The sequence below is a fragment of the Hylobates moloch genome, unplaced genomic scaffold, assembly GCF_009828535.3.
Source record: "Hylobates moloch isolate HMO894 unplaced genomic scaffold, HMol_V3 SCAFFOLD_18, whole genome shotgun sequence".
In the NCBI taxonomy this organism is placed as follows: domain Eukaryota; kingdom Metazoa; phylum Chordata; class Mammalia; order Primates; family Hylobatidae; genus Hylobates; species Hylobates moloch.
The window spans coordinates 80,408,746-80,421,784 of NW_026652293.1; the positions used below are offsets into that span (position 1 = coordinate 80,408,746).

The 13,039-nt window shown below is 38.6% G+C and overlaps 1 protein-coding gene across 1 annotated transcript; it reads right to left on the reverse strand.

Moving 5' to 3' along the window:
* Positions 1-2,221: 2,221 nt before the first annotated feature.
* LOC116457462 (probable C-mannosyltransferase DPY19L4) lies at positions 2,222-7,032 on the reverse strand. The gene is given in 11 exon segments (XM_058430510.1): positions 2,222-2,245; positions 4,802-4,995; positions 4,998-5,316; positions 5,318-5,366; positions 5,368-5,546; positions 5,549-5,751; positions 5,754-6,230; positions 6,233-6,317; positions 6,320-6,629; positions 6,631-6,798; positions 6,800-7,032. Coding segments are annotated over 11 exon segments (2,241 nt in total).
* Between the last annotated feature and the right edge of the window lie 6,007 nt (positions 7,033-13,039).

Genomic DNA, 13,039 nt, shown 5'->3' on the forward strand with positions numbered 1-13,039 from the left:
AACTTGAAAACTGTTTAGACTTAATTTATGAGTACTTGTTTACTTATATGCCAATTTGGTAGCAAGATAGGTGAAACAAAAAGCTGGTTCTTTGAAAAGATAAATAAAATTGATAGACCACCAGTGAGACTAACCAAAATAAGAAAACAGAGGATCTAAATAAGCTCAATTAGAAACAAAACAGGAGATATTACAACTGATACCACAGAAATACGAAAGACCATTCGAGGCTACTATGAACATCTTTACATGCATAAACTAGAAAACCTAGAGGAGATAAATAAATTTCTGGAAATATACAACCCTCCTAGATTAAACCAGAAAGAAATAGAATATTTGAACAAACCAATAACAAGCAGAGAGATTGAAATGGTAATTTTTTTAAAAAGTTGCCAATAAAAGAAGTCCAGGACCAGACAAACTCACAGCTAAATGCTATTAGACATTAAAAGAAGAGGCAGGCACAGTGGCTCACACCTGTAATCCCAGCACTTTGGGAGGCCGAGGCGAGTGGATCACTTGAGGCCAGGAGTTCAAGACCAGCCTGGCCAACATGGCGAAACCCCGTCTCTACTAAAAGTACAAAAATGAGCTGGGCATAGTAGTGCACACCTGTAATTCCAGCTACTAGGGAGGCTAAGGCAAGAGAATTGCTTGAAGCCAGGGAGTGGAGGTTGCAGTGAGCTGAGATTGCGCCACTGCACTCTAGCCTGGGTGACAGAGCGAGACGCCATCTCAAATAAATAAATAAATAAATAAATGGTACCAATCTTATGACACTATTACAAAAAGTACAGAAAGACAGAACCCTCCCTAAATCATTCTATGAAGCCAGTGTCACCCTAGTACTAAAGCCAGTAAAGGATGTAACCGAAAAAGAAAACTACAGACCAATATCCCTGATGAACATAAATGCAAAAATCCTCAACAAAATACTAGCTAAGCAAATCCAACAGCAAATCAAAAAGATAATCCATCACGATCCAGTGGGTTCCATACCAGGGATGCAGGGATGGTTTAACATATGTAAGTCAATAAATGTGATACACCACATAAACAGAATTAAAAACAAAAATCACATAATCGTATCAAGAGATGCAGAAAAAGCATTTAACAAAATCCAGCATCCCTTTATGATTAATACCCTCAACAAAATCTACATAGAAGGGGCATACCTTAAGGTTAGAAAAGCCATCTATGACAAACCCACAGACAACATTATACTGAATGGGGAAAAGTTGAAAGCATTCCCCATGAGAACTACAGCAAGAGAAGGATGCTCACTCTCACCACGTCTATTCAACATAGTACTAGAAATCCTAGCCAGGGGAATCAGACAAGAGAAATAAATAAAGGGCATCCAAATTGGTAAAGAAGAAGTAAACCTGTCGCTGTTTGTGGATGGTATGATTGTATACCCAGAAAGCCATATAGACTCATGCAGAAAGCTCCTAGAACTGGTAAATGAATTCAGCAAAGTTTCAGGATACAAAATGCACAGAAATCATTAGCTCTGCTATACACCAACAGTGACCAAGCTGAGAATCAAATCAAGAACTCAGTCCCTTTCACAATAGCTACAAAAAAATCAAATACTTAGGAATATACCTAACCAAGGACATGAAAGACCTCTACAAGGAAAACTACAAAACATTGCTGAAAGAAATCATAGATGACACAAACAAATGGAAACACATCCCATGCTCATAGATGGGTAGAATCAATGTTGTGAAAACGACCATACTGCCAAAAGCAATCCACAATTTCAATGCAATTCTCATCAAAACGCCACCATCATTCTTCACAGAACTAGAAAAAACAATCCTAAAATTCATATAGGACCAAAAAAGAGCCCACATAGCCAAAGCAAGACTAAGCAAAAAGAACAAATCTGGAGGCATCACTTTACCCAACTTCAAACTATACTGTAAGGACATAGTCACCAAAACAGCAAGGTACTGGTATAAAAAATAAGCATATAGGCCAATGGAACAGAATAAAGAACCAAGAAATAAAGCCAAATATTTACAGCCAACTGATCTTTGACAAAGCAAACAAAAACATAAAGTGGGTAAAGGACACCTTATCCAACAAATAGTGCTGGGATAATTGACAAGCCACATATAGGAGAATGAGACTGGATCCTCATCTCTCATCTTATACAAAATTCAACTCATGATGGATCAAGGACTTACATCTAAGACCTGAAACCATAAAGATTCTAGACGATAACGTCGGAAAAACCCTTTTAGACATTGGCTTAGTCGAAGACTTCATGACCAGGAACCCAAAAGCAAATGCAACAAAAACAAAGATAAATAGATGGGGCTTAATTAAACTAAAAAGCTTCTGCAGACAAAGAAATAATCAGCAGAGTTAACAGACAACCCACAGAGTGGGAGAAAATTTTCACAATCTATACATCCGACAAAGGACTAATATCCAGAATCTACAATAAACTCAAACAAATCAGCAAGGAAAACACAAACAATCCCATCAAAAAGTGGGCTAAGGACACAAATAGACAATTCTCAACAGAAGATACACAAATGGCCAACAAACATATGAAGAAATGCTCAACATTGCTAATGATCAGGGAATTGCAAATCAAAACCACAAGGCAAGACCCCCTCACTCCTGCAAGAATGGCCATCATCAAAAAATCAAAAAATAATAGCTGTTGATGTAGATGCGCTGAACAGGGAACACTTCTACACGGCTGGTGGGGATGTAAACTAGTACAACCACTATGGAAAACAGCGTGGAGATTCCTTAAAGAACTAAAAGTACAACTACCACCTGATCCAGCAATCCGACTACTTTCCCAGAGGAAAAGAAGTTATTTATTATTTATTATTATACAAAAAAATTATTATTATTCGTTATTATGCAAAAAAGATACTTGCACACGTATGTTTATAACAGCACAATTTACAATTGCAAAAATGTGGAACCAATCAAAATGTGCATCAATCAATAAGTGCATAAAGAACCTGATAAATATATATATGATGGAATACTACTCAGCCTTAAAAACAAATAAATTAATAGCATTTTCAGTGACCTGAATGAGATTAGAGACTATGATTCTAAGTGAAGTAACTCAGGTATGGAAAACCAAACATTGTATGTTCTCACTCATAAGTGGGAGCTAAGCTATGAGGATGCAAAGGCATAAGAATGACACAGTGGACTTTGGGGACTCGGGGAAAGGGTGGAAAGGAGTGAGGGATAAAAGACTACGAATTGGGTGTAGTGTATACTGCTCGGGTGATGGGTGCGCCAAAATCTCACAGATCACTACTAAAGAATGTACTCATGTGGCCGGGTGTGGTGGCTCACGCCTGTAATCCCAGCACTTTGGGAGGCTGAAGAGGGCAGATCACCTGAGGTCAGGAGTTCAAGACCAGCCTTACCAACAAGGAGAAACCCCGTCTCTACTAAAAATACAAAAAAATTAGCCGGGCATGGTGGCCCATGCTTGTAATCCTGGCTACTCAGGAGGCTGAGGCAGGAGAATCGCTTGAACCTGGGAGGCAGAGGTTGTATTGAGCCAAGATCGAGCCATTGCACTCCAATCTGGGCAACAAATGCAAAACTCTGTCTCAAAAAAAAAAAAAAAGAATGTACTCATGTAACCAAATACCACCTGTTCCCCAATAACCCATGGAAATCAAAATTTTATATATATATATATAATAGGTAACAGTTGTTTTATCATGATTAAATTGGTATCAAATTCATAGGCATAAGTGAAAAAACTAATCACTTACTAGTCATAAAAAATGCAATAATATCATTCACTATATATTACCAAGAAAGTAATTCAGATAAGCAGCAGATGATGAGAAGAGTATCCCGAAAATTCTGGATATATCCTTATGTATATCCTTAAAAATCACTTACTTCCCTTTATGTAATTTTGATTTTACTTTAAATGTCACATATTTTCAGCTAACATTTAAATTAGTCTTTTGTTGTAAAGCTTCAGTTGTTATAAATCACGAAACATTTTCAGAAACTTGCTTGAAGGTAGAAATAATTCTTTCCTTCTATTATATAATTATATCACATTAAATATTTATAAAATTAAGTTTGAGAAATATATTCTGACCTTGAACATAATCAAATTCAAGATCACTATTATAATAGAATGAAAATTTGTGGGGAAATGTTGCAATCAGTAAAATCTTTAAAGATTGGCTAATAGTAAACAAGATGCCCGTCTGGAATATTGCAGAGTGGTAGATATCACATTTTATCAAAGGACGGTAATGTCTCATCTTTTGTTTCCCACAGAACTCTGGATCCAGTTAACAGCAGGTAGGGAGAAGCAGCGGCAATATTTCAAATGTCCCTATTTGATCTGAGCAGGTAGAAAAAAATTGCATTCTACTTCAGGTAATCTGTGAAATTAAGGTTCAGTTATTTTTCAAGATTGGGAGGACATCACAGTGTTGATTTCTTTTCTTTTTTTTTTTTTTGAGACGGAGTCTCGCTCTGTTTTTTTTTTTTTTTGAGACGGAGTCTCGCTCTGTTGCCCAGGCTGGAGTGCAGTGGCGCGATCTCAGCTCACTGCAAGCTCCACCTCCCGGGTTCACGCCATTCTCCTGCCTCAGCCTCCTGAGTAGCTGGGACTACAGGTGCCCGCCACCGCGCCGGCTAATTTTGTATTTTTTTAGTAGAGACGGGGTTTCACCGTGTCAGCCAGGATGGTCTCGATCTCCTGACCTCCTGATCCGCCCGCCTCGGCCTCCCAAAGTGCTGGGATTACAGGTGTGAGCCACCGCGCCCGGCCCACAGTGTTGATTTTGGGTACAAAGTAGGATCTGTTCCAGTAGACTCTAGCGAAAAAATTCACGCATAGAGAACAGTTAATTCTGACCTCACGAAAAAATTGCCCATATTTTGAGTAGGTTAGCTTGTCACCTTCTTCACAAACCGTGTGGTCATTTTCAGTGTCTAATAAATCTTTAACCCCACAGCCTCTCCGGTTCCCACCTCGTTGCAGACAGTATCCTCTACAATTAGGTAATTAGCTTTGTTGGCTGTCAGTGTGTTATAAATATTCTCAGCAGATCGCTTTGGATATATTTGGTAGACATTTTCATTTCTCTTGAGAAGATCGTCATTGTAAAGAGGCAAACTTGTCACCAGCCATTCAGTGCGTAACTTAATCGCACCCATTAACTGAGGACTCCCTGCAAACACAGTTGCAGCTGAAACTGGCCTTTTTATCCACATCATAAGTTCCACTGTACCTGGGTCATAGAATTCCTGTCGCTCCATTAATTGTGTCGTTAATCTTGGAAAAAAGCTCTTTCCATAAACTGAGACCTACTATCGTAGGCACAGCCACGCTCAGGGAGAGCCAGCAACGCTGGGTGTACAGTTCTTAATCGGCACCACTTGAAAAGTGTCGTTCAGAGTTCAGAAGAGCGTACACCAAATCCCGCTAACGTGCAGACATACGGAATCCAGATGTACTTCAAGCCTTCTACAACCATCGCAAGAGAATCCAATAAAATAGTGTGAATTATGAAATAATTTCTCCAATAATGTCACCAATTCGTTCATCTTCAAGAGTAACAGCTTCTTTCAGGGATTTACCATTAATCCTCCTAAAAATAACTTGCAACAAAATAAATAACACTAAAATATGAACGGGTAATAAAGAAGACTGTGTCAATCACAGACACACACAAAAATCTTGAGATGGCCCCTGCAGAGATTCTTGACAGAGGAGCCAATCATTGTAAAATTCTTAGCCATATTTGGTCCCAACTTAACTTCAAGGAATTTCAGCATGAGCCCATTTTCTTTGTGTGGGACAAACGTCTTCATTATAACATACAATGTCACAGTGAGAGTACACACCAAGTAAAAATTAATCACTTTCATTATTTTAGCTACAAAGGTTCCTTTCTTTAGATTCAGCCAAAGGCAGTTAGCAAGCATTGAGACTGCTACCAAACTTAATAAACAAGATACCAATAAAGCTTGATTCTCTAGCTGCAGTAAATATCCCAGGAAGAGAGAAAATACATAGATTTTATAAACTTCATAAACCTCATCACTTTGCTTCAGTGAAAAGATATCTAGCAGGAACAGAGATACAGCTCGGAGAAACGGGAGAGTGGCTATACCCCCCATCATCATAAACGCGTAAATTGAAGCACTCATCGGCAAGTAGCAAAACCTCTCTCCATAAGTATTGAAGTTGCTTTCTCATAGCCTGTAAGTCCAGTAACTTGGCATGAAAAATATGGTAGTGCCCAGTTTTCTCTTAAAGGAATGGAGTATTCAATTCTTGTATTATAGCTACCCTGTTAATAATGACCCACACAACAGTAAGCATTCCTGCTAGCCACGTTCCATTCATAAGCTAACTTGTAACAAGCAAAGCAATAACATATATTCCTTACACTCCGAAAACAATGCCAATATAGAAATACTCCACCTCAATAATCTCATTGCTACCAGTGGCTTGATATAAAACGCTGGCAATAAGTTCTGGATATAGAAACATCTGCTACACTGCATTTATGCTATTCAGAGATACTGTTTTGTTACTGTGTGTCAGTTCATAAACACCTCTTTCAAATGAAGGCGCCTTTAACTCACCTTTATGAGTAGTAAATGCCATTGTCACCCTGAAATGTGATTTCCTGGTCAAGCTCCTGCCTGTTGGAAAACCAGAATTTCTGTTCGTGGTATACAGATAAGTAGCGATCATACATCATACCACTAGTAACTGCTGCAAGACAGCCAGTGAAAATCTTTGCGAAGCCTTGAAATCAGACGTCTTGGAGCGCCTTCAGAAACTGGAATGTCACTGATTTTCTCTTCTTTGGCAGATTCCTTATTTTCTGAAGATTTTGGCATTTTTCTTTAACGCAGCTCTACAATTGGTCCTTATTCATCTGCCTTCGTCCACTCAGGGCGCGGGGCGCCCCTCCAACTCCCTCGCAGCCTGGAGCTTCCCTCCCTCCGCCTGGCAGAACTCCCCCACCCTGGCCCACTCCTAGCCATCACGCCCCCACTACCTGACCTGCCCACTTCAAGGCATATTTTTAATGAAAAATCTTATAAATAAAATAATTTTTTTTTTAGATGGAGTTTCACTCTGTCACCCAGGCTGGAGGGCAATGTTGTGATCTCAGCTCACTGCAACCTCTGCCTCTGGGGTTCAAGCGATTCTCCTGCCTCAGCCTACCGAGTAGCTGAGACTACAGGTGTGTGTCACCACGCCTGACTAATTTTTGTATTTTTAGTAGAGATGGGGTTTCACCATGTTTGCTAGGCTGGTCTTGAACTCCTGAACTCAGGTGATCCACCCACCTCAGCCTCCCAAAGTGCTGGGCTTACAGGTGTGAGCCATCGCACCCGGCCAAAAATAATTTTATGTGGAAAGAAAATCTTGTATGGTAATTTTTTGCCCTAAAGTAAAATAGCTGATTGTTTAGGAAAGAGAAACGTAAGACAAGTCAGAAAGTCTAAGCGTGTGGCAGCCTGTGTAAGTCGTAATAAGGTTCATGAAGCAGAATTTACAAGGGGAATTTTCTATGTGATTGACTATAATTAAAAGGGAATTATTTATAATGATCTCTCTAGCATTAGTCCCCTATGTTAGAACAAGCTTTTCTTAAGGTTCATTTGCTCGTAATGAATTAGAAGAATGTTTCTTTTTAACTTTATAACCTTTTTTTTAATTCCTCAGACTCATATCTCAGAACTTCAACTTTTGCTGTGTCTCACTGCTTTCAGCTTGTTCTCCGCTTGAGAAGGCTTAAAATGAAGGCCTAAAACTCTCCTTTACCTTTTCATCAGCTCCCGTAACTTTTTCCTCCAGTTATAACTATTGTTGTGGCCTAATGCTAAAATGTTTTATCTTAAAGGTCCAGAAAAGCAATATTTTCCTCCAGTATAACTTGATTCTGTGCTCTGGGCTTTTCTTGGTATGTCTAAATTTTGCAATGTGATCAGGACACTTGTCATACAGTCACTAAGAATTATGTATTTCCTTGCTATACTCATAGCCTTGAACACATTCTTCCTGATTAAATTGAAGCACTTTCTTTCATCAGGTTTAACTTCCAGGTTATCTAATGGGTTTCCCATAAGGAGAACAACGTGTTATGTTTTGTTGAAATGATTCCTATGCTGTTTTTCTGTTTGTTTGTTTGTTTTTGAGACAGGGTCTCCCTCTGTCTACCAGGCTGAAGTGCAGTGGCACAATCTCGGCTCACTGCAGCCTCGACCTCGCAGGCTCAAGCAATCTTCCCACCTCAGCTTCCCAAGTAGCTGTGACTACAGGAGCACGCCACTATACCTGGCTACTTCGTGTATTTTTTTGCAGAGACCAGGTTTCACTATGTTGTCTTTACTGGGTTTTCAACTGCCTAGAAAAACCGATCTAAAAGGGTTAAGGTTTTTACATCCATTGTAACCTTCTATATTGCCTTTAATGTCTTCTGATAATCACTTTGGTTAAATGAGTATTATTTTACAATGACCTGTGATTCTGTTTTAATCAAATAGTTTATTTTAACATCTTTACATATGTCTTTAAAACTGAGTCTAGAATTGTGTCTGGCCTTTTGCCCAAAGCTATAAAAATTAATCACCATAAGATTAGAAGATCTTTTTGCAGCTTCCAGTCAGGTCACGGACTCCAGTACCACTATCTCCAACCACTTAAAAAGGTCCTTATCAGGTGCTATTAACTAATCTTTGTGCTATTAAATTATACAGCTTTGACTTGCAGGTGCACATATCTTATCCAAAGAAGACATTGACTCCTGCCAGTATCTGACACCTCAACTCCAGTTAATTAGAGCCTTATCTATGGAGCCAAAGGTGACAACCAAAGTAAACTGCTTTTGTGAGACACAGGGACAGGCCAGTATTCAAAACCATTAGGATTCATTTAATAATTTTGCCTTTATCTAAAATAATATAATTTGTTCTATGTCTTGATACTAAATGATTTAAATGTTTAATTACCTATAAGCTTCCTTTTCTGCCATTCTCAGAACTAGGCAGGGCTTATGACATTTTGGTTTAAAACTTTGCTAATTCTTTATATTCTGTTTCACCTCTAAAAATCTAAAACTATTCAATCCCTCCAGGCCCAGGGACTGTTACAGAAGAGATGTGACGCAGTTTGGCTCTGTGTCTTCACCCCAATCTCATCTCGAATTGTAATCCCCACGTCAGAGGAGGGGGCGGGTGGGAGGTGACTGAATCATGGTGCAGATTTCCCCCTTGCTATTCTCATGATAGTGAGTTCTCATGGTTATTTGGTTGTTCTAAAGTGCGTGGCACTTCCTTCTTCTCTCTCTTTCTCTCTCTCTCCTGCCGCCATGTAAGATGTGTCTTGCTTCTCCTTCACTTTCCGCTGTGATTGTAAGTTTCCTGAGGCCTCCCCACCCATGTGGAACTGTGAGACAATTAAACTGTTTTCTTTATAAATTATCCAGTCTCAGGTAGTTCATTATGGCAGTGTGAAAATGGACTGATTGAGAAAATTGATAAGTGTCTTTGCCCCGTCATCAAAGTTCAGTTGACTATATTTATGTGGATCTATTTCTCTTCTCTATATTCTGTTTCACTGATCTGTGTGACTATCTTCAATTAATAATATGCTGTCTTGGCCGAGCGCGGTGGCTCATGCTTGTAATCCCAGCACTTTGGGAGGCCGAGGCGGGCGGATCACGAGGTCAGGAGATCGAGACCACGGTGAAACCCCGTCTCTACTAAAAAATACAAAAAATTAGCCGGGCGCGGTGGCGGGCGCCTGTAGTCCCAGCTACTCGGAGAGGCTGAGGCAGGAGAATGGCGTGAACCCGGGAGGCGGAGCTTGCAGTGAGCCGAGACTGTGCCACTGCACTCCAGCCTGGGCGACAGAGCAAGACCCCGTCTCAAAAAAAAAAAAACAAAAATATATGCTGTCTTGATTACTATAGCTGTATAATAAGATTTGAAATTGGGTAGTGTCATTCCTCCAAATTTGTTCTTCTTCTTTAATATTGTGTTGGCTACTCTAGATCTTCTGCCTTTTCATATAAAGTTTAGAATTAGTTTGTTGCTATCTACAATAACCTTCTGGGATTTTGATTGGGACTCCATTGAAAAAAGCCAGGGAAAATCTGTATTCCATTTTAAAAATTATTTTTAATTATGGTAAAATACACATTATACCAAATTTACCATCTTAGCTATTTTTAAGTGTTCAGTAAGTGGTGTTAAATATATTCTCATTAGCATGCAACCAGACTGCAGAACGTTTTTATTTTGTGAAACTGAAATTTTATACCCACTAAACAAGACTTTCCCATTTCACCTTTTTTCCCTGGTAACCATCATTCTACTTTCTGCCTCTATGAATTTGTCTTCTAGGTCTCTCCTGTAAGTTGAATCATACAATATTTGTCTTTTGTGACTGGCACATTTCACTTAGCATAATTTCCTCAAGTTAGTCATTGACTTCTTATGTTAGTCTTGTATCCCATGACCTTGCAATGCTAACTTACTTCCATAAATTGGTTTGTTTTGTTTGTCAATTCTTTGAGATTTTCTACATAGAAAATTGTATCTTCTGCAAATAGAGTTTAATTTTTTCCTTTTAACCTGTAACTTTTTTCTCATTCCTGTGTTATTGCACTAGCTAAGATTTCCAGTACAGTGTAGAATAGGAGTGGTAATAGAGGACAACCCCGCTTTGTTTCCAAGCTCAGAAGAGCATGCCATTTTCATCATTCTGTGTGATGTTAGCTGTATGTTTTCTGTAGCAATTCTATGTTAAAGAAGTTTTGCTAATTCATAATGTGCTGAGAATTTTTATCACAAATGGGTGTTTGATTTTGTCAAACTTTTTTTCTGAATCAATCATCATATGGTTTTTCTTCTTTAGTTTGCTGATGTGCTAAATTATATTGCTCAATTTAGAAAGTTGAATCAGTCGGCCGGGTGCAGTGGCTCACGCCTGTAATCCCACCACTTTGGGAGGCCGAGGCGGGCGGATCACCTGAGGTCAGGAGTTCGAGACCAGCCTCAACATGGAGAAACCCCGTCTCTACTAAAAATACAAAATTAGCCGGGCGTGGTGGTGCATGCCTGTAATCCCAGCTACTTGGGAGGCTGAGGCAGGAGAATTGCTTGAACCTGGGAGGCGGAGGTTGTGGTGAGATGAGATGAGGTGAGGTGAGGTGGAGGTTGCGGTGAGACAAGAGTGAAACTTCATTTCAAGAAAAAAAAAAAGAAAGAAAGTTAAATCAGTCTTACATACCTGAAATAAATTCTACTTGGTCATGGTGTAAAATTTTTTTACACACTGTTTGCTTTGATTTGCTAATATTTTGTTGATAATTTTTACATTTCTGCTGATGAAAAATACTGGTCCATTGTTTTCCTTTCTTTGGTGTCTTTATCTGATTTTGACTAGGATAAGGCTGGCCTCACAGAGTATGCTAGGAAGTGTTCCACTGCTTCTATGTTATGGAAGAAATTGTGGAAAACTAGTATCAGTCACTCCTTCAATGTTTGGTATAATTTACCAGTGAAACCACTTGGACCTGATGTTTTCTTTTTTGGAAGGTTGATAATTAATGATTTATTTAATCTATAGACCTGTTCAGCTGATCTATTTCTTCTTTGTGAATTTTGGCAATTTATATTTTTCAAGGAATCAGTCCTTTCATCAAAATCATCCAATTTGTGAGCATAGATTTATTCACATTATCTTTTTATTATCATTCTAATGTACAAGGGATAATTAACACTCTTTCATTTATAAAACTGATAATTTGTCTCCTCTCCGTTTTTCTTGGTTAGCCTAAATTATTAATTTTACCAGTCTTTTCAAAGAACCAGCTTTTGATTTTATTAATTTTTCTCTATTGTTTCTTGTCTTCAAATTCATTCATTTCTGCCCTAATTTTTATTATCCCTTTTCTTCTGCTTCCTTTAGGCTTAATTTGTTTGTCTTTCTCTAGTTTCCTAAGGTGGAACACTGGGTTATTGATTTTCGCTCATTTTCTTTTCTAATATAGGCGTGTTACTAAAAATTTCCCTCTATGCACTCTTGCTGCGTCCCACACATTTTGACAGTGGCATTTTCATTTTCATTTGTCCTAAATATTTAAAAATTTTTCTTTAGACTTCTTGATTCTTTGTGTATTTAGAACAGTTTTTGTTTCATTTCCAAATATGTTGTAATTTTCCAGCTTTCTGTTATTGGTTTCTGGTTTAATCCCACTATGGTCAGAAAACATACTTTGTATGATTTCTATTAATTTTGTCAAGATACTATTTTTATTATGGTAAAAAAAAGTGGATAACATAAAATTTACCATCTTAAGCATTTTTAAGCTTACCATTCCGTGGTTTTTTTGTTTTTTGGGTTTTTTTTTTTTTTTTTTTAAGACAGGGTCTTGCTCTGTCACCCAAGCTGTAGTGAAGTGGCATGATCTCGGCTCACTGCAACCTTCACCTCCCAGGTTCAAGCAATTCTCCTGCCTCAGCCTCCCAAGTAGCTGGGATTACAGGCACGTGCCACCACGCCTGGCTAATTTTTATATCTTTAGTAGAGACAGGGTTTCACCATGTTGGTCAGGCTGGTCTCAAACTCCTGACCTCGTGATCTGCCTGCCTCAGCCTCCCAAAGTGCTGGGATTACAGGTGTGAGCCACCGCACCCAGCCACCATTCAGTTTTGCTAAAAATATTTACATTGCTATGCAACCAATCTCCAAAAGTTTTTATCTTGTAGAACTGGAAATTTTTACCCATTAAACAACAACACCCCATTTTCCTCTCCCCAGATTCCCTAGTTACCATGTTCTACTTTCTGCTTTTGTAAGTTTGACTATTCTAGACACCTTATGTAAGTGAATCGTACAGTATTTGTTCATTTGTGACTGGCTTGTTTCACTTAGCAAAATGTCCTCAAGGATAGTCTATGTTGTAGCATATGTCAGAATTTCCTTCCTTTTTAACGTTAAATACTATTCAATTGTATGTATATACCGTATTTGGTT